The sequence below is a fragment of the Dipodomys spectabilis genome, unplaced genomic scaffold (genome assembly GCF_019054845.1).
Source record: "Dipodomys spectabilis isolate Male_0828 unplaced genomic scaffold, ASM1905484v1 ptg000051l, whole genome shotgun sequence".
Classification (NCBI taxonomy): Eukaryota; Metazoa; Chordata; class Mammalia; order Rodentia; family Heteromyidae; genus Dipodomys; species Dipodomys spectabilis.
In genome coordinates this window covers 21,682,084-21,703,885 of record NW_024870728.1, presented here as the reverse complement: position 1 = coordinate 21,703,885, position 21,802 = coordinate 21,682,084, and the positions used below count along the sequence as shown (strand labels likewise).

At 37.5% G+C, this 21,802-nt stretch overlaps 1 protein-coding gene across 1 annotated transcript in view; it reads right to left on the bottom strand.

Annotated features, from left to right (window-relative positions):
• Positions 1-8,285, bottom strand: part of Dytn (dystrotelin) — a 38,675-nt gene extending 30,390 nt beyond the window's left edge. The window contains exons 1-5 of the mRNA XM_042679344.1: positions 8,210-8,285; positions 6,169-6,396; positions 3,918-3,992; positions 753-954; positions 181-266 (exon numbers count right to left, since the gene is read on the bottom strand). Of these exons, the coding sequence (XP_042535278.1) occupies positions 181-266; positions 753-954; positions 3,918-3,992; positions 6,169-6,396; positions 8,210-8,285 (667 nt within the window). The remainder of the gene's footprint in view (positions 1-180; positions 267-752; positions 955-3,917; positions 3,993-6,168; positions 6,397-8,209) is intronic.
• Positions 8,286-21,802: the final 13,517 nt, after the last annotated feature.

Genomic DNA, 21,802 nt, shown 5'->3' with positions numbered 1-21,802 from the left:
ATTGGAAATCCTCATAATCTTAAACATTTAAATAGAAATAAAACCCCAACCAGCCATGCTGAGCACGTGCCCAAAATCAAAGTGACTGTGAGAGAGGGGCATGGAAGCGGGTGGAGAGCATAATGCTTTGCTGGTAGGGGTGGGGTCATTGCCTCCAGCATGCAGAACTCTTCAAGTTACCTCTGTATTTGGTAAGAGGCTTGTCTCCGGAGAGGGCGATCAGGGCTGCCGCCACTGGAAGAAGCTTCAGAAACCCGGATCCTGTGCTGCATGACCACAGATCCCAGGGAAAGAATAAGAAGGGCAAGGTTATGAAAAGATGTTGATCAAAACCATACCTATTCATGAACATTGCTTACATGGTCTGATCATGTCTAACTTTCCATGGCTTCTTTTCCTGTACCAGGAGAGAGGATTGAATCAAAATGTTTTGTTATTTTACTCCTTTCTACTGCATTCATTCAACAAATAGTTCTCAGATTCCACTCTGTAGTAAGGTTGGTTAGATTTCCAGATGAGATATGAGTTTGCATAAGAAAAATAGTCATGTGGAATCCATGGGGGATTTATATTAATGATAAACAGTTCCCTTTTTGTTCTCTTCCTGAATGAGTAGCAAGAATGTTTAAAACAAACAGATAAGCTTGATCATATACCGGACTGCAGGCAAACACTAGCTAGCACCATGCTGTCATTAACCAGTGGTAAACCAACTTTGCCCTTGGGGTCATAGGGAAGTACCCAACCCTCACCTGTCATACATTGCCATGAAAAGGCTCAGAGTGAGTTCTGGAGCTCTGGGATGCACCAGGCCTGGTTTTCCATCCTTCACTTTCTGAAACAATTCTTGAAGCTCCTGAAAAAGTTGCTGTACAGAAAGGGAGCTCTCCCTGGCTTCCGGGAATCTTGGACGGAGTAAGACCTGCTGAATCAGGGAGCTGTCCAGCAAGTCCACTGCAGGAAGCAAATGAAGGCTTGGTCCTTATTTTCTGATGAGAATAAATGGCTTCAAATAAAGCGAGTGTCTCCCAGTATTTAAGCAAAGCTATATTTTTATGGCAGCTATTTTTCTCAAAGGGAATAAAATATGGTCAGTGTTTGGATACATTTACTTTGCATGTAATTTGAGTATTGCTATTCCGACAGCCAATTTGAGTTTGGACAAGTTCATCCATTAACAAAGTATTGAAGTACTATTGCCAGTATAATAATTTTTAGTGTGTTCTTGTATAGAACAAAGAGAAAACAGGGCAAAGTGAGGAGCTAAAGAAATAAGCATTTTAAAGCAGCCAAAATATCATGGTGATTAGTTGAGAAAAAAAACCTGTTTTATGTCACATTAAGTGGACTGAACCAATTTGTCTTTCAATGTTCAAACACAGCTTCTCTTGTCTGCTGTCTGGCCTCAAATGCAGTAGCCATAGCTAGGGAAGTCCAGGGCTCTTTGTATAAAGAAGTTGCTAAGTTAACAGACACTTGGGGGCCTACCCGTGGCTCAGCAATATCACATTTTTTTCTTGGATTAATGGATTAATATCATTACCTAGAGACAATGCTTCATAAAACTAGAGTTAGTTACAAAAACTTAATGCTTTTGTCTTTTTACATATGTATATCCACCACGTTCTCTCTAAAGTTTTGTTTTTGTTTTTTACAAAGCAATGAACAGAAAGAAGAATGAAACAGAGCTAACACTTATGTGTGGTTCCCTGTGAACAGGGATGGCAGACAGAATTCACAATGACCCTCTGTATCATCTGAGAAGCGGGGATGTCCTGAGTCCTAAGGCCTGGGGATGATAAAACCCTGCACTTCCTTGCATTTCATAAATCACCCTCACAGATAAGGAATCTAGCAAGTAAAATAAAAATTTCTTTCTTTCTTATATTGCTTTTAAGAGGTGAGTTTAAAGAATGGAGCAACAGTTTTCAGGAATGTGGCTTAAATAAATCCCTGGCGGGGGTGGTAGAGGATGTTAGCTCTTTGATCATTATTCCATCACAAACCCTATCACGTGGGCCTGGCACTCTGAACACAGGGATGTTTCTGTCTTTTGCCGCGCATTCTGTGTTACTGCAAACCAGATAAGAGCACAGCTCATTCATCCCAGTGATAGGCTAGCTTCTCAGTGATAGGCTCCAGATCCTGTAACTTGGAGCTCAGGGAATGCTTTTTTTTTTTTTAAATCCCTTGAAATTCATGGCTTCCTCCCCCCCCCCCCCCCCCCCACCAAATGTTTGCTTGGATATCTTTCCTAGGTAGAATTTTTTAACCACTGTTTCTTATGTACTGTTAACATTTCCCTTGAGTAGCCCTTTCATTCATTGATTCTGATGCCAGGCATAGCAGAAAGCTCAAAAATGTGTATCCTCTATTTGTGTTGTTGCACATTTCCACATGTTAACTATGGAGACATGGGTGAACTTTTGCTCTGGTGTTCCTTAATGGAAGACACTCTCCAGGAAAGGGGCATGGTTGAGGAGACATTTTTAATAAGCACATGATGAGTTTTACTTATCCTTGAAATAATTAAGATAAAGTGGTGAGTTTTGTCTAGAGTAGTATAAAACAAGACAAAACAAAACAAACAAAAAACACCTTTGCAAAGCCCAAGTCTCCTCTTCAGAAGAGCCTAGTACAGAAGCACACTATGGAAGAGGGAAAAGTACAGAATTGTTCTTTTGGAAGACATGGTCTTTGCCCAATCCCTCCTCCACCCCCTCTAACTACATCCTTCCTTCCCATTTTCTAGCTCTGTTGAGCCTTACCTCACACCACACACTTTTTGAAGCATTCTATAAAGACTATTAGTCTATATAATTTATTGAGTAGAAGAAAAATGCAAAAAGGATCACAAACCTTCAGTGGAGGTGTCATACAAATAACTTATTTTCTTTTAAGTCAGATATGAATGTGAGAATCATTTTACACGAAGTACAAAAACAAAACATAGGAGAAGGAGTTAATGACTTTGGAGAGGCTGAGTGTCTTGGTTTTCAAGATTAAACACAATGAATTTCATTTTGGAGAATTTTACAAGATAGGCTTTTTTACGTGTTGTATTTTTATTTAGCATTTGCTGTATCACTTTATTTTGCCTAGACATCAATATGAGGGGGGAAAAAACCTCATCTCACTCAATCAGATAGAAATCAGATCCAAAGTAGCAGTTTGTAGGAATTCTCCAGAAATTTTAAAGAGTTGTGGCCCATGGATTTTTCATTAGAACCTACATTTGCATGCTCAGTTATAGATAAGAGGTGCAACTCAAAAGTTTAAATTTTAAGCTGGGTATTGGTGGCTCATGCCTGTAATCCTAGCTACTCAGGAAGCTGAGATCTGAGGATTGCAGTTCAAAGCCAGCCCGGGGAAGGAAACTCTGTGAGCCTCTTAACCTCCAATTAACCACCAGAAAACCGGAAGTGGCATTGTGGCTCAATTGGTAGAGCATTTGCCTTGAGCTGAAGAGCTGAGGGACAGCACCCAGGCCCAGAGTTCAAGCCCCATGACTGACAAAAAAAATAGTTTAAATTGTATATGATAGAAGAAAATTTCAATATCTGTATTTAAATTACTAGTACAATGCCTGTTTTTTGGTAATTATAGTTGGTGTCTATATTGATAACCTTAAAGGGAAATTTAAAAATGTGTTTAGATGCCACATAAGGAAAATACAAGATTGCTAAAGTTGTTATCCATGTGTTGTATTTTCTATTATACTATGGGCTGAATGCTCAGCGGGTTCTCTCCCCTCCCTGCCATCTTGTCTGTTATCAGCGGGCAGATGCGCACAGGCCCAACCTTCCAGAGCCCAGTGGATTCTTGCGTGGGGCAAGTCCTGCCTTTCTCTATGATGTTTACATCATATATCATCTGGGTAAGACTATTTTATGTGTTTCCAGAGTGTTTGTACTTACATTGGCACAGAGTTTGCACTGATCTTAGTTTGAAGGCTGTCCTATAGACAGAATTTTCAATACTATTAAGAGCACCTGCAAAGAAAACACGAAACATCACCCATGAAGCACTGCCTCACCGTGTAAATCCCACATCCTGGAAAGAAATCTTAGTGCTTATAGAGCACTTCTTTATTTTTGCAGATGAGAAAGTCAAGATAAAGAGTATTCTTTTCCACTTGGAAACAAATAATAATGGACTTACAGTATCTTAGGGCCAAGCGATGACCTGAGAAAGTATCTTCCAAACTCACCAAATACAGGAGTTTAGCAAAAAGTGGAGAGCATTCCTGCATTTATCTCCCCACTTCGTAGAGAAGAAGGCAATGACATTGTGACAGAAATAGGATAAAAATCTAGAGTATATACTCTTACATATATGTGCGCATTTATGCATCCATGAAAAAGATGCAAAAGCTATCTACTCACTCATGACTTTACCAAATACTTATTGAGCTCTTACTATCTATTTCTGTTATGATTCTAAACTTTTGATAGTAAGCAATTAACTAAGCTGGTAATAATCCTTATCCTCATTGGATCTAATAATGTATGCCTGTAACCCTCATACTTTGAAGAGTGAGGCAGGAAGATGCCAAGTTCAAAGCCAGCCTGAGCTACATGAGAACCTGTCTCATCAACAATGATAAGAACAACAAACCTCACCCTGGTGAGATTTAACTTCTAGTGGCATTGTCCACCAAATTATTAGCAGTAGACTTATCTTAGTGCTGAAATTATTAGTGTTTTCACTTATTTTCTTCTTACCTGTCACTATTACTCAAATTTGTTGGCAAATAGGATAGATTGCTCTTATAATTGAGACAAAGTACTAGTATATCTTGTTTTGAGTTAACACCAATATGACTGTCACAATGGCTAGTATTTCTGAGCACTTCCCAGACATGGTGAGTGTATTTGCCCATTTCAGTGGGGAGGAGAGGGGAAAAAAAGTAGAGGAAAGAGATCTGGAGACATCCCTGTTTCAGTTTCTTCCTTTCTCCTTTTGGGGAAATTAGTTTCCTTATTATCATGTTTTCTTCATCATGTACATATGGATTATAATACATCTCTTTCATAATATTTGTATGGTTTAAATAAGAAAATATAGGTAATATACTTACAAAACTGTTTCTCTTCTTCAAGGATCCACACTTAAATTTGTTTCATTGGTGCCTTAAATTTAATTATCAATTAGTTTAATAGAATGATTTCACAGTGAGGTTTTTGTTTTCTAAAAACCAAAATGACCAATTTTCATTCAGATGAAATTGTTTAACATGTAAGTAGAATGACTTATATGGCTAAGTCCTTGAACTCTGACATCTTTTTTTTTTCCTGCCAGTCCTGGGGCTTGAACTCAGGGCCTGGGCACTGTCCTTGAGCTTCTTTGTGCACAAGGCTAGCACTCTACCACTTGAGCCACAGTGCCACTTCTGGCTTTTTCTGTTTATGTGGTACTGGGGAATCTGAACTCAGGGCTTCATGCACGTTAGGCAAGCACTGTACCACTGAGCCACATTCCCAGCCCTCTGTTATCTTTTTATACTTGTGACACACTATAGTTCATATTGACCATATTTTAAGTGCTCAATAGTCATATGTAGCTGTGTATGTATTGATGACTCGGCTTTAGAGAATATTGGAAATGGTGCTGTTCAGATTGCTGAAGAGTCTCCAATGTTTGATTTTGCATCTGGAGTCATAGTTGCTAGTTGGGCTAGGTTAGGGATTTAGAAGTTGTTGGCTTTGGGCAATTTCCTGCCCATCAACTAGATTGCTTCACTGGAGTATATCAAGTGAAGAGAAAACCAGTAACAGCACTCTGAGAAACATAATCGTTTAGGTAACTTAGTAGAAAGATTTGTAAGAGGAAGCATGGACAGGAAAGGCAAAGAAAGGAAAGGTGAAGGTCAAGTAAGAGGTGTTTCAGAAAGCGGGACAAGCTAGAATTTAAAAAGAAGCTGAAAATGACAAGAAAAGCCAGACATGGAATAAAGAATCCTACCTTTTGAAAACCAATTAACTTGATTATTGAAATCCTTTATAACAGTGGGTTCAGGGAGCAGAAGGTGTAAGCATCAAGTTGCAAAGGATTGCATAAGAAAACCTATAAACAAGACCGGTAGCCTGAGGTTTTGATGAAAGAGCCATACAGAAAGAAGACAGAATGAGGCTCTGTTTTCAAAGGGCAGAGGCAATTGTAGAGTACACATCAGCGAAAAGGAGCTAGGAGAGAGAAAGCGGTCATGGATTCGGGTCCATGTTCCCTCAGTCACTCGGGATTCAGTTACTTTTACAATACACCAGGAAGCTCTAGTAGTGCTAATATCAAGTTTCCCATATCCAATGAGATGAGCCCAGGTCTGCCAAGCAACATCGCATCCATCGTTGCGGGCACAGAATATGATGAAGGAACTTAGTTCGAGGACTCTTTGTTCTAGTTATCAAACAAGTAGACATTTTTTTTTCTTGCTGGAGTGAACTTGAAATTTTGGATGGAGCAATAGGCATTATCTTGATAGGGTGTGAATAAAATCAACATGCACGGAGCACAGGGATGAACTTGGAGGTGGTGGAGAAACCACTTTCAGCTAGCAATGTCTGAGGCTAGCCAAAGCTATGCTTTCCATACATTATTCCACTTTATTTGTTTTATTCAATAGATTAAAAACTATATGTACTTAGTATAACTCTTTATTGTGTAGAGTTCAAATTTGAGGAGGTACACACACACACCCTACCACCTCTAGCACACTACCACTGAGTTATACCCTAGTCTTGTGAGGTATTATTGCATGTTATTTTAAAATATGTAGATTCTTCATTTTTTGGTGACTAAGATATAGAATTTATCCACTTAGCAGTTTTAACAAATGTAGCATATTGTTATTAACTACAGTCACAATGTTTTACCATAACTTGCTTGATTGAGTTATTAATTCTAAAAGGTAAAGCCTCTTTGAGCTAAGTTTTTTTTCTCACAAGCAAGTGAAATAGTATTAAACAAGATAGTCCCTGGAGGAAAGACACTGGATGGGAAGCTCATCACTAGTTTTTTGAGAGGAAGAATAAAAGATGTGACAATGGTGTGTCCAAGAGCTTCTGTTCTTTATGAAGTTGGGAACAAGTCCATCCATGTAGCATTAGAAGGAGATACTGGGGAAATAAAAGTTTAGAAAGTGAAGACTTGGGCTAGTTTAAGAGTGGTGATGGATAGAGGAAGCCATCTTAAATGTCAGAGACTGACTGCCAAGCAACATTGTATCTTTGGTATTTCCTGAGATAACAGAGAAGGTTAACTTTACATAATGTTTTATTCTGGGGTAAAAGATTCACATGTCCACAAGCTGCGAGCCCAAGAATGACTTGTATTTACTATGCTGAGGGGAAGAAATCTCAAGGAAAATGAAACTGTTTTCAAATTTAATGTGAGCTGATGGCCATAGGACTGAAATCATTGGGGAAAGTTCTGTGTCTAGAAATACAGGCAGACTTCAGAGGTCAGGTCCAAAGCAGAACTGAAACAGACATTGCTCAGTGGATTTCATTAATCAAACAAATAGGCAAGTTAGTTTATGGTGACATTATTATTTTTTCTTGTATGGACAACCATGGGGGAATTCAAAGGATGAAAAGGTAATGTTTCTGTGCTCATTCCTCTGTGTATTCCAAGGCCCAAGCTTTAAAAAAATTTCCTTGGGGAAGCCTACCAGCTTATTTGGATTTAAGGAGGCGACCCTGAAGTCGGCTTCACTGAGTCCTGAATGAAAGAGAACCTAATGCTTTCATATATTGGTGAGCACAAAGCCAAGACAAACAGAGCCCAAAAAGTAAAAGGGTGGAGAAAGATTAATCAGCTGCCACAGGAAGGAGAGTAATACTTCCTTTCCAAAGCAATGCCTTCTTTGAACAAAGGAAGCATGGGGATTTTATTGAGAGAGCCTATACATATTCATAAAAGAAATCCTGATATGGGAAGGCCTTATTGTTTTCTGTAATTTGTTCTAATCCGTTTGTTATTTAATGTCATGAAAATGCTGTTTTAAGAGAAGAGTTCAAAGTTAGGGGATAGGAGAAGTCAGAGTCATCTTTGTCTTCTGAAGAAGAGTGAATTAGGGAAAGGCATCGTAATGTTGAAATACTTTACGAAAGAGCAACATTTATCATTTGTTGTTTCTCTGGAAATTGTCCAAGTTTTGTGCCCCCTGTTCCCCTCAGATGCCTGAAGTGGCTACAGAGAATCAGCAAACCTAGTCGCTGTGCAGGCTTCCAGCTGCAGCTCCTGGTGGAGCGGTGGCCTTGTAGCAGTCTGACCATCTGGCCCATCACTCCTGTCAAGTGATGCTTTGCAGCGTCATCTGATAAAGTTATTCAGCGTAACGTGGCAAGCTGTGATTCAGTGTAATGTGGAATATGAATAAGTATTTCAGGTAATCTGCTGCTAGCTCCACTTCCTTAAGGCTTCATTAATTTTTTTTTCTGATGATGAGAAAACTCAAAAAAATGGAAGAATCTGCTGAGTGAATGAGGCACCTGATGCTTTCAGATGCCTAAAGTTCTAGATGCTCAAAGACCTAATAACACAGGATACAAGTATTCTTGTGAATGGAAGCACTCTGAGAAACATTTTGCTTCTACATGCCTTATTGTTTTGCTTAGCCAATGACACTAGGGTGAATGTTATTTTTCACAGGTACTAAGATGAGTGGCCATTATCTAGTTTGAAATTCAGAAATACATACTTTAGGCCAGTGCTCTTCAACATGTGGTCCCAGGAAAGTAGCATTGGCATTTATCAAGCAGCTGTTAGCATTGAAAAATTTCAGACTCTACCATTAACCTGGGTAATCAGAAACTTAGCTGGTAGACACCAACATTTTAACAAACTCTCCAGGTGATTCAGATGTATACTAAATTTAAGAAACACTGCTCTAATGAGATACAATTGAGCTGGAGCATCACAGCTTTGTGTTAAGCATATTGATATGAGGGCACAAATTTGTGGAACCCAAAGATAATCTAAGCAATCCATAATTTTGTTTTTAATAAATCACTTGGGATCATAGCATTTTATGAAAACAACCAAGTTAACAACCTATTTCTGCTAGGGGAATAAGATTACAAGTAGATTCAGCAATAAAAGTGTCACCAACCAGTCCTGGAGTTCACTTAGCATTGGGAGCTATTAGAGCAATTAGTTCTTCCATAGATAATTATTGAATGTGCACACTGACAGCTGTGGGACCTTTGTCCCAACCAAGGGCCACACTGTACTGTGAACTTCCTCCTGACATCCAAACACTTTTAGTGATGTCATTTGAATAGAAAATCATGAAGACAAATAAATATAAGACACATTGTATGATTTGACTGGCAATTTGAACTGTAATTATATTGATATCAACTCTTCTGTTAAATTATCTTTTGGTGCTTTGGAGACAATTGACCAAATGTTCTTCAGGAAATTGTGAATTTCTGTACAGAACATAGAGAAGCCTATTTTAATCACTCAATAGATGGTTTTACTGCCCCCAAATTGCCAGATGCCTTCTGTTTTATGATTCAAAGGTCTGAAAATACATCTGTGTCTAATATTTTTTGTTTATAAACTATGTTGAGAAACTCAAAAATAATACTCACTTTGTTTACTGGGACCCATTTCACAAATTTCCTGGGATGGCAGATGGTAAAAGAGTCCTTGTAACTGGAAATGAACCGATATTTTATATAGATTTTGCAGGGGTGGGGGATGGGTAAGGGAAAATAGCAAGGCAGCTAAGTAAATCATTGTACCTGTGGAACAATGAATCCAAAATGTGCAGGAGACTGAAATCACTTGACAGGATATAAAGAAAGAACACAAGGAGAGAGACTTTTCTTATCCTGCCCACAGTTTTTAGAAAGTTGATATTATTAACAGGACTTTTGAGGCATGATCTTTCTGAAAGTGAATTGAATCCTCATTTTAAGTAAATTAACATTTTTCCTGAATTTTAAGGACAAAAATAAAAACTTTCACTTGCATAAATTTCTAACACAATGTTAAATAACTGTCAATATTAAATTCCTACAAATAGTATATATACACACATATATGTGAGTCTGAATCTGCACAGAATTTAGTTCATGTTTTATTTGAAGAAGAGCAGTCAATTAATTCACATTAACTTTAATAATTTAATGTTGCAACTACAGTTTGAGCTATATTACTTTAACAAAAAGAATGAATTATGCTATGAGAATATTTTATGCAGTTGTAAAAAATATAGTTGTTAACATGGACAAGTAGAAAATGTTTAAAAAGATTATGTTATAATTAAAGTTATTTAATGTTCCCACCTCTTGTTAATGAATTAGGGCACACATCATGTGAGCAGATAAATATTTTAAATAGAAATTAAAGCAAATACTGATTTCATAGGTTCGTTTAAAATGTGACAGAAACAATGTCTGCAAGACTTGCCGACAACTGGGTAATTTCCAAATACATTCTAGTAAGATCTGTTCAGAAAAGTTGCAGCAAGACAATCAAGTCAGCACTCTTTAATGACGAATTGCTCCCTTGGGCTCTCCCGGAGGCCCCGAGTTAATGTGAAAGGGGTGGTTTCCCATTTAGTCACATAGCTGGCAATGTGCTTTGCCAGTTCCTTACCTTTCTTAGTTTCCCTGGAGAAGCATTTTGGTCAAACAGCCTGTGTGAATGACTCAGCTGTTCTGGGAGAGGGATCAGCTGAATGATACCGGGTATTCAGCTCTTTCCATGGGATGGTGATTTCTGGAGCTAAGGGCACAGCAATTGCATGCTAAGCAGTGAGGGGGTGCCATTTTTAAGGGCTCACTGAAGTGCATGCATTAGTAATAAAGGTCCTGAATAATTCAAAGTCATTTGCACATCTCTGTTTCAAAGGCTATTTCTGTATTCATTTCATGTGTAGGAGAGAAAGTTAAGACATCTTCTGGGTGCTATTGAGAGTGAGAGTTACCATAGAGATTAGGAAACAGTAAGAAGAACCCCGTCCCAGGGGACCATCACTTTACAACCCAACCCAGAAATGGAATCAAGCTCATTTTATTCTTTTATAAATAGAGAGGGATGGCACCAATTTAAAAAAGACACTAAATACAATGCAAGTCTTCAAAAGATCATGACTCTGTAGTGAATTCTCTTTGTGCCTATATGTTAAGCATAACCTAAAAATGTATTACTTCTAACAAAGTCCATATTAAAAACTAACCTGTTTTAAATCTACCAAGATATGTGAAAAAATGCTATTACATAAACCAAGTACATCAGAATTTACAATGAAGACAATTAGGCTACTGAGGAGATAGGAAATTAATTTTAACATGTCATTTAAAAAATGTTTGAAGCACCAAAGAAGAGTCCAGAACATGATTTCTTCACAGGTGAATTCTACAAGACATTTAAATAAGAACTAGTGCTAATGATCCTTAAACTTTTCTGCAAATTAGAAAGGTATAAAACACAACGAGCCAGGTGCCGGTGGCTCACACCTGTAATCCTAGCTACTCAGGAGGCTGAGATCTGAGCTTCACAGTTCAAAGCCAGCCCAGGCAGAAAAGTCCGTGAGGCTCTTATCTACAATAAACCACTAGAAAACCGGAAGTCGTGCTGTGGCTCAAGTGGTAGAGTACTAGCCTTGAGCTGAAGAGTGTAGGGATAGCTCCCAGGCCCAGAGTTCAAGCCCCACGACCGACCAAAACAAAACAAAACAAAAAAACAAAAAAACACAACCAAACTAATTCTATGCAGCTGGCATTACATCTATTAAGAAAAGAGAGAGAGAATACTTTGATGAACATAAGTGCAAAAAAACTCAATAAAATACCAAGAGAATTCAGTAACTAATCAAGAAGATCACAGATCATAGTGAAGTTGGTTTCATTCCGGGTGCTCAAGCCTGTTTCAGTATACGTAAATCAATAAACATAAGGCACCACATAAAAAGAATTAACAATAAGAATGATATGATCATCACAATTGATACAGAAAAGGCCTTTGACAAAATCCAACATACTTTTATGCCAAAAGCGCTGAAGAAATTAGTAATAGAAAAAAATGTACCTTAACATAATAAAGTCTATATAATAAATGAGGAAAATAAAACCATTTCCCCTAAAAGTAGACATGAAGCAAGGGTGTTCACTCTCCCCACTCCTGTTCAATTTAGCACTGGAATGTCTAGCTTCATCAATAAGAAAAGAAAAAGAAATAAAAGGCATCTAAATAGGGAAGGAAGAAGTCAAACTATCCTTAGCTATAGGTGATATGATCTTATATCTAAGACCTTAAAAAATTCCGTATCAAAACTCCTAGAGCTGATAGAGGCCTTCAGGAACATAATAGAATACAAAATCTATACACTACAATCTGTAGCTCTTCTGTACACTCATAATGAATATGAGAAGGAAAATAGGAAAATAATTCCATCTTTACCAAGGAGGTAACAAAAGCTATAAAACATAGAAGACACTAGAAAAAATAGAAGACACTAGAAAATGTAAAGACATCCCATGTTCATCAATTGATCAAATAGTATTGTAAAAAAAAAAAAGCAATCTGTAGATTCAACAAAAAAATTTCCAATGATAGCCTTTAGAAAAAGAAAAATAATCCTGGGCTGGGAAGGTGGGTCAGTGGTAGAGTGCTTGCCTTGCATGCATGAGGCCCTGGGTTCGATTCCTCAGCACCACATAAGCAAAAAGAAAAAAGCCGGAAGTGGCGCTGTGGCTCAAGTGGTAGAGTGCTAGCCTTGAGCTGAACTGCTGAGGGACAGCACCCAGGCCCAGAGTTCAGGCCCATGACCGGACCCCAAAAAAAAAGCAAAAAAGAAAAAGAATCCTAAAGTTCATATGAAAACACAAAGGATCCCAAATAGCTACAGCAATCCTGAGCAGAGAGCAACGCTAGTACCAAGTTTCACTGAGAATTCATTGAATCCCTGTCAGAACTACTCTCACCAAGAAAACAAACAACAAATGCTGATAATGATGTGGAACCCTTATATACTGTTGATGGGAGTGTAAAAGACCAGAACCTCTGTGAAACCAGGATGGAAGGTCCTCAAAACTCTATAAATAGAGGTACTAGCTCATCCTAGTATACCATGTAAGGTATTCTAAACCAGTACGGAACTGCATACCTGTGATTTTAGCAGTACTATTCACAATAGCCAAGATGTGGAAATAGCATGCCTGCCCCGCAGCAGATGAGTGGATAAAGAGAATGTATTAATATAAAATAGAATGTTATTCAGCCATAATGATGAATGGAATTATACCACTTTTTTAAAAATCACATACAGTGACACAAGACCCAAGAAAACAATATTATCTGTATTTTCTCATATGCAGCCCAAGGGGAAAAAGACATAAAAAAAAAAGAGTTAAAATTTTTAAAATTACCTTCAAGTAGTTGTATCAAGAGGTTTCAATTCAACTTATTAGTGTATACATACAATGCATCTTTTTTGTTGTTGTTGTTGTCGGTCGTGGAGCTTGAACTCTGGGCCTGAGTACTGTCCCTCAGCTCTTCAGCTCAAGGTTAGTGCTCTACCTTTTGGGCTTCAATGCCACTTCTGGTTTTCTGGTGATTTATTGGAGATAAGAGTTTCACGGACTTTCCTACTGAGGCTGACTTTGAACCTTGATCCTCAGATCTCAGCCTCCTGAGTAGCTAGGATTACAGGCGTGAGCCACGGGCGCCTGGCTGTACAATGCATCTTGATCCATGTCACCTCTTCCATTGTTCTCCCCTCCAGAAAAAGTTCTCCCCTCCATAAAAAGGTTTTTTTTTTTCAATTTCATGCTCTTTCAGAGCATCAGCAGAGCATCAGCACTGTTAATTGTCTAGTGTCTGCATTCCTCTAACTGGTTGATAGACCTGTGGTTTATTGAAAGAGCAATCATAAAATCAATAATCATATTAAGTTTTAATTAGACTAAATTGGAAGGAAGAAAGAGAGGATCAGCAGGAGGTGATGAGATGCAATAGATAGAGACAAATAAGATCCAAGTACATTATATACAAGTATGAAAATCTCACAATGAACTCCATTCTTTGCTACAAGTAATATATATTAATTAAAAAATTAAAATTCTTGTATTCCTAAAAATAATTGTCTAGAGTTACAATCAATATAATATAATTAAATAAGCAAGTTTTAAAATTTATAAGAATGAACTAACACATACTGGAAAAAAAAAACTCCACAAATGGACAATTGACAATCTTAAACTTTTAGCTAGACTGGACTTTGGCCAGGCTTTGAGAAAAGATCTAGAGTTTGGGTTCATTTACTACTGTTAATTGGATCTTTGTAGTTTTGTTGCAATCTTTGGCTCATGTTGAATAGAGTCACATTAAGACCTTCCCTTTCCTTCTCTCTGCCTTTATTCTCTTCTTTCTTCCTCTCCTCTTCTCTCCATCCCTCCTCTCCCCTCCTCTCCTTTCCTCTCCTGTCCTGTTTTCTTCTCTTTTCAGATTGTAACTGTTTTGGGTTTTAAAGACAATTACTGGATTTTACACTATACATGATGACAAGGTGGCAATTTTGCTAACAATATTAGTTCCTGTAGATGCTAATTAGTAATCATTTATGTTCTGAAACAGCTCCACCTTGAGGAAGCATATGGGAAGAGGCTTCAATTTTCCTATGTGATCACAAATTGCCCCCCTTGCAGACATACAGATTCTACACCAGCCAGGAACTGGGCTATGGTCCCTCCTTATAATATATAGGTGCTGATGAGTAGAGAAGCCAGGGTCTGGTTTACTCTTCTGTCTTACACATAAATATCTGAAGACTAAAAGTGTTATAAGAGGAAAAGGAAGCTTGGTATAGTCATACTAAAAAAAGAGTAAAATAGAATACTATGAATGTTGAACAATTTTGAAGGAAAAGTGAAACTTCTAAAATTGACTCAAGGATAAGTAGAAAACCATTACCAAGAAAGATACTGAAAATGAACTAAAAACAGAATGTTCTGAGCCCAGAACAGTAGTCCTAAGTGTCAAGCCTTATCAGCTTTAAAAAACAGATTTTCGTACTGTTGAAAATGGACACAGATACACAAGGCCACCAAACTCATGTTAGAACATGAGTAAAATGATGAATGTCAAAGCAATGCAACCATAAACATGTTACTTTTCTATTTCACATACTCACAAAAAATATGGGCCAATATTATTTACAAATGCACAAGAGAAAATCCTAAATACAGAACACAGAGATATATATGCTAAAAGATGATTTTGTGACAACTGAGATTTTATTATTGACTGCAATTGACAATACATGATAGTTAGGAATTCATAACACAAAGTAATATATTAGTAGGTTCAATAAGAAGAAATTATTTCAAGCCAGGTACTGGTGGCTCACGCCTCTAAGAGGCTGAGATCTGAGGATCATGGTTCAAAGCCAGCCTGGACAGGAACATCTGTGAGACTTTTATATCCAGTAAACCACCAGAAAACTAGAAGTGGTGCTGTGGCTCAAGTGGTAGAGTGCTAGCCTTGAGATGAAGATCTTGCCCAGGCCTGGAGTTCAAGCCCCATGACTGACCAAAAACAAACAAACAAAAAGAAGAAATTTTTTCAGTAGGCATTTGCTATACTATTTTTTAAAAATTAGTTAATTTCAATTGACCAAATTCTGTATACTTCTGTACAAGATGTTATTTCAAGATTTGTATGTATATTATGGAAGAGCTAAATTGGGATAATTAATATAGACATTGCTTCTATTTACTTGGTTTTGTGGTGATGATACAAAATCTATCCTCTTTGGAGCCAGTTAGCTGGTGTCCATAGTCCAGCCTGATGATGGAACATTATACAGCGAAGAGACAATCTGGCAAGATTTTGTAAAAAAATGTTTCAGTGCCTAGTCTGAAAATAACAGTTTCAGTTCTTTGAAACTCTAAAATATATTTTCCTCATGTCTGTTTTCTTCATTTTCATAATGAAGTACTTTGCTATGTAGCTATGAACATATCACTACAGTTATGGGAAGTTCCAGTCCACAGTCCATTGAAATGACCAACCTACCTAACATATCTCAAGGAATTCAGTTGATGAAATGATTTAAACTAATCAAGGAATAAAATCCTAATGTTTGAAAGACTATTTTCACATACTTGTTAAATGTTGGACTATATTATGTTTCAAGGAAATCATGTAAGTGTGTAGATCAGTATTTCTGACAGACAAAAAAAATACTCAAATAAGCTGCCTGTATTAGGTATGGATTACACTTTATGTTTTGTAGAATATTGCAAAATAACTACACAGAAAAAAATGTTTTAACTTGAGTAACACTGTCTTCATGGAGAGTTGCTGGAATTTTAAAGAAAATAAATATTTGAGAAAAGATGTGCTACCTTATACTACGTATACTGTATTAATAGCATTAGGTGCCTTTTATTTTAAAAATGTAATAAACCCTGACAAATTTTTAAAGTGGATGTATGAAAATGATGTATTTCTAAAGACTGTATTGCTGTAAGTTTAATTGATAAAGCTCTGTTTAACTTAGAGTTTTAAAGAAATATTCTCTTCAATTAAGAAATTTTCATAATGGAATGATTTAAATTGAAGTGAAAAAGAGTATTATTAAAATAAAATGTTTATACAAAATCTATCCTCTTATAAATATTCAAAAATATAATCTATTGCTATGAATTATAATCATATACTTAATTGTAATTAATTCTAATCCATTATATAATAAGTTGCTTTGACTTCTTCCTCCTTTTTCATTGAAAACGTGTGTCATTTAATCAGCATCTTCTCAGGCATTTTTTCATGCTAGCCTTTTGTAATCACCATCCTATTCTTTCCTTCTTTGAGTTCAACTTTTTTTTTTTTTAGATTTCACATATAAGTGAGATCGAACAGTATTTGTCTTGAAGGATTAGTTTTACTTAGTACAACTAATTTCACATTGCTGCAAATGACAGAATTTATTTCTCATTTCCTCCTTCCTTCTTCATCCTTCCTTCTTTCCTTTCTTTTTCTTTTTCCCACCCTCCCTCCTTCCTTCATTCTTTATCTTTTTGTTTATCTATCTTGTTTCCTATTCCATGGCATTGCATACACTTTGTATTAAACACTTAATTTGAGCCAAAAGAAATTTTTCCTCCCTCAAGTTGTTTCTGCTAGTGGTCAAGTTGAAATATTAAGAGGAATGAATTCACAATTGGCCCTAAATAGTAAAATACACAGGAAAACATCCGACAGAGGCCATGATTGCATGGTTGGAATTTCTAAAACTACATAAGATAGCATCAGTGGCGAAAGGGAATAAAATGAATATATTGAAGCAATATCTGCACTTCCATATTTTTTTTGCTAAGTCCAAAATATAGTTTTTGCCTTTATCTTGTGTTTCCATGTAGTTTGTATAGAAAGTGAATTCATGGTTAGATCTATGGACACTGGTACCCTTGGAACTCTTATTTTATAGCTAAGATCAATAAGTTGACTTTTTTTGTCACTTGTGAGGCTTGAACTCAAGGCTGTCTCTGACTTGGTGCTCAAGGCTAGCGTTCTACCACTTGAGCTACAGTGCCACTTCCTGTGAGTTGTTAATTGGAGATAAGAGTCTCACAGGGACTTTTCTGCCCAGATTGGCTTCTAGCTGTGATCATCAGATCTCAGCCTCCTGAGTAGCTAGGATTACAGTTGTGAGCCACTGGCACCTGGCAAGTTGGCATTTTTTGTTCTGCCATTGGGCTTGTTGATTGTTAAATGAAGAACATTAATGGTGCTACCAAACACTTTCAATAATTAAACTTTTATGCTTCCAATTCTGCAGATAAAGAAGACTTTGGTTATGTATTTTACTCATGTGCAATAACTATGAGAAATAACACACTCACTTCCATGGATACTTACTGGTTTTATTTTTGTCTCATACTTTAAAATAATATGAACATTATTGCAATTTAGAAAAGAGGGATAAACAATATGTATTGATAACATTTGTATAGCACACATTATTTTAAGGTATTAGAAAACACCAAAAAGATAAATATCCATTATACTATGAAGCTTTCATCCTGGTATGGGACATTGATAATATCCAATAAATATATAAACAAGCAACAAGAGGGCTTGACATAATTGTGGGCTGAGATTGCACATTAACTACCTGCATGTTTCATAAGAAGTGAAATGTGAGTGAAGACTTGAAATACAGATGTAGGCCATTAGAACAGAGTGGATTAGCTTGGGAGATCGTGACCAAAGGAAGAACAGAGGGATAAAAAGATGGAGGCTGAAGTAGCTCATATAGGGCTTTTAAAGACTTGGGCTTTTACTGTGAAGTAAGTGGAGTGTATCTGTAAGGATTCTTAGCTGAGATGTAATCTGATTAACATTTGGAAATAAGGTTTTTATTTTGGTTACTATCAGAATGTTCTCTAAGCAATCAAAAAATACTGACTAGTCAGTAGGCCATGCAGTAACCCAGAAGAGAGAAAGGTGATTATGGTAGAGAATGGCTTCTACTAAATATAGAAGAGTATTAGAAGGTAAAGACAACAGAATTTCCCTCAAGTGGATTTAAGAAAGTGAGAGAAAAGCCAAAGATGATTTCAAAGATTTTGAGTTGAGCGAATGGAAGATAAGAATTAGGAGATAATTTTGATATATGTTCAGTTGTTTTCTAGTTATTTAAATGAAATTCTCAAGTAGAATAGAGGAGTCTCAAGTTGGAAGCGATCACTGAGCTGGAGATGAAAAATTGGAAATGGTCTGCATATAGATGTTATGTAAAGCCATGGGACCAGATGGTGTCGCTAAGTGATGAGTGTAAAAAGTAAGAAAAATTAAAGACAAGATCATTGAAGTACTCCAGCATTTATGAGGATATAAGAGAAGGATCCAGAAAAGGAGGCTGGTATACTTTGTGGGAATGAGGTAGGATGGAAAGCAATTGTAGGATCTGTGTTGGAGACAAGGAAATATCAACCCTATCAGTACAGTCTTGAGTGTTTGTGTCACCCCAAGCCGCACACGTTGAAACCTAATTGCCTGTCTGAAGGTTTCAGAAGGTGAAGCCTTTGGGAGGTATTAGTGCCCTTCGTGAAAAGGTCCTCAGAGAGCTGCCATATCCATTATAATGTAAGAGCATAGAAAGACAGTGCTACCTATGAACTGAGAACCGAGTTCTCACAAGTCACTGACTTTGATGCAGCCTTGGTCTTGGACTTCCTAAGTCTCCAGAACTGTGTGCAGTAAATGTCTATCATTTATGAGCTATATAGTTTAAGATATTTTGTTATCATAGCCTGAAAAAGACAAAGATGTATTTCAAATGATGATGGTAGAACAAGAAATCATGAGGATTCGATTTGCCCATTTTCTGTTAGAATAACAAAATATTTGAGCATGGGTATAAAGAGGTTTATTTAGCTGTCCATGTTGGTGGCTGAAAATAGCAAATAGCATAGTGCCATGTTGGGGGAGAGCTACATCACATCATGGTAAAGGAAGAAAGATAGCTCTGTGACACAGGAGGCCAGTGTGGGAGGAGGGACCAATCTTACTGTTTTCAATAACTAACTCAGGATCTTTTAGAAGTATTTTAATCTCTTCTGATGGCAGCATCCCCAGTTGACAAACCCTTAGAATCTACCTTGTATGTATGTGTATGTGTGCTTGCAATGAGATTTGAACTTAAAGCATTACACTTTCTGGCACATACTCAACCACTTGAGTCATGATCCCAGCCCTTTTTGTGTTAGTTGTTTCTCAGATAGGGTTATCCTGGACCACAGTCCTTCTACTTATATATCTCGTGTATCTGGGATGATAGGTGTGCACTACCACATCTTGCAGTCCTCCAGATCCCCCAAGTATCTGGGATTACAGATTTGAGCTACTCAGACCCAGCCAGACTACACTTCTTAAAGTTCTCACTTCTTAATGATGCCTTATTAGGAACTAAGCTTCCAACATATAAAGCTTTTGGGGATTGACGTCAGGGGCGAAGGGGGGGGAGTGAGGGCAGGGGAACAAACCACATCCAAACCAAAGAAATACAGGGTTTATTGGAAGATTATGCAAACATACAGGTAATTTTGAGAGTGGATGAAAAGTTGATTTGATGACATCATATGAGTGTGACCTTCACATGTTGTTCTTGAACAAGACACAGTAGAATTTGTGGCCTCTTTCCCAGACATAGGCAGCATGCCTGCAAGAAGTGAGGAGACTGTGTGCTTATAGACCCTTTGTATAAAAATCCATGCTCTTCATACTAGTGAATAGAGGGCCCTGTGATTAGATATCTCTGTGAGCTCCTAATTTCTGCCCAGAAAAAAAAATTAATGAGAAGGACAGAGCAGCTGCTCACGGTTGGGTTACCAGTTTGCTTCCAGAGCTCAGCTGCAAGCTTGGGTAACCTTCCTATGTCCTCTGCAGATGGAGAAAGCATTCAGTTCTGGGTCAGGACCAGTTCAGAGCGAAAGCTCATTTTAAGGCCAGCAAATGCAGAAATGGAGGTTACAGGCAGCATAATTTCACATTTGTACCTGCAGGCAGCAGGCAGAAGGAGAGAGCTCTTTATTTACCTTCTGTCTTTCAGCATCACATAATTCTCATCTCTATGAAATGAAAAGCAAGGCATAATAATTTGACCAAAAGAGAAAAGATGACTCCATTGTGTTAGACCTGAAGAAACTTGGAGTACAATAAAGTGTGTGGTACTCCAGAAAGTGGAAGCAGTATGTGCCAAGGCAGGAAGCAGCCAGTCTGAGGATTATAAGAATGAGGGTGGACTAGTCTTAAAAGGGGATGGTAATGGCGTTACAAAATCCTGAAACCTTTCCTAAGTTTGAAGAACAATCCTTTGATCAGAAAGAAAGACCTACTTTTAAGGGTCTGGGATAAACATGTGGAGAGTGTGAATTTAAGTCTGTGTCTGCCTTGGGAGGCAACTAACCATAGCTCAGGATAGTGATTATCTAAGTGTGGTCCTGAGATCAGCAGTATTAGTATTGCTTGGCAACAGGGTAAACATGCAGATTCTCAGACCCTACCTAAAACTACTGGCTATCACAAACTCATCTATCTGTCTGAAGAGGTGATTCTAATTCATGCTAATACTAAAATCACTAGCCTACAAATGATGTAGGCTCATGGTACTTACTGGCTAGAACTGGGGGGAATATTGAAAATGTAAATCAATCAAGGTTTGGAGCCCATTTGTGTTGAAAAGTGGCTTAAACAATTCCAGAATATTTATGAATTCCCCAAAAACAAAGAGTTGAAAATGTTTCTCTATGAATTATGTACATGGGGACTGTGGTGTATAATACCATATACATGTGTAAGAGTACAGACATTGGCTACAGGTAACAGGAGCCACAACTAACTGAGGCTGAAAACATACAGTTGTTGTTTGACTAAAATATTGAAATCGGTCTTGGCTTAGTTTAGATTCTTTTTGAAATCATCAAGGCCTTAGGCCCAGGAACTAGTTATTTTTTTTCTTTTTGTCTATTTTTCTCCATCACCATCTTACTACAATAGTAATGTCTATTCTTGTTGTGGCAAAATGGCTGCCAGCAAACATTATATCTTGGTATGACAGAAGTAGAAGGAGCCCACATGCTTTGTCCTTATATAACATCTTTCCCGGCTCTATCTCTGCATGCCCCCCCCCCCATACACATCAGAAGAATTGTCTTTATATAGTATTCTTCAAGACTGGATTACATGCCTGTCTCTAGGCCAATCACTGATCAGCAACACTAGATTAGATATATCAATATCCATTGCATAGTGCTGGCCTTTGTGGCAATTGCAACAA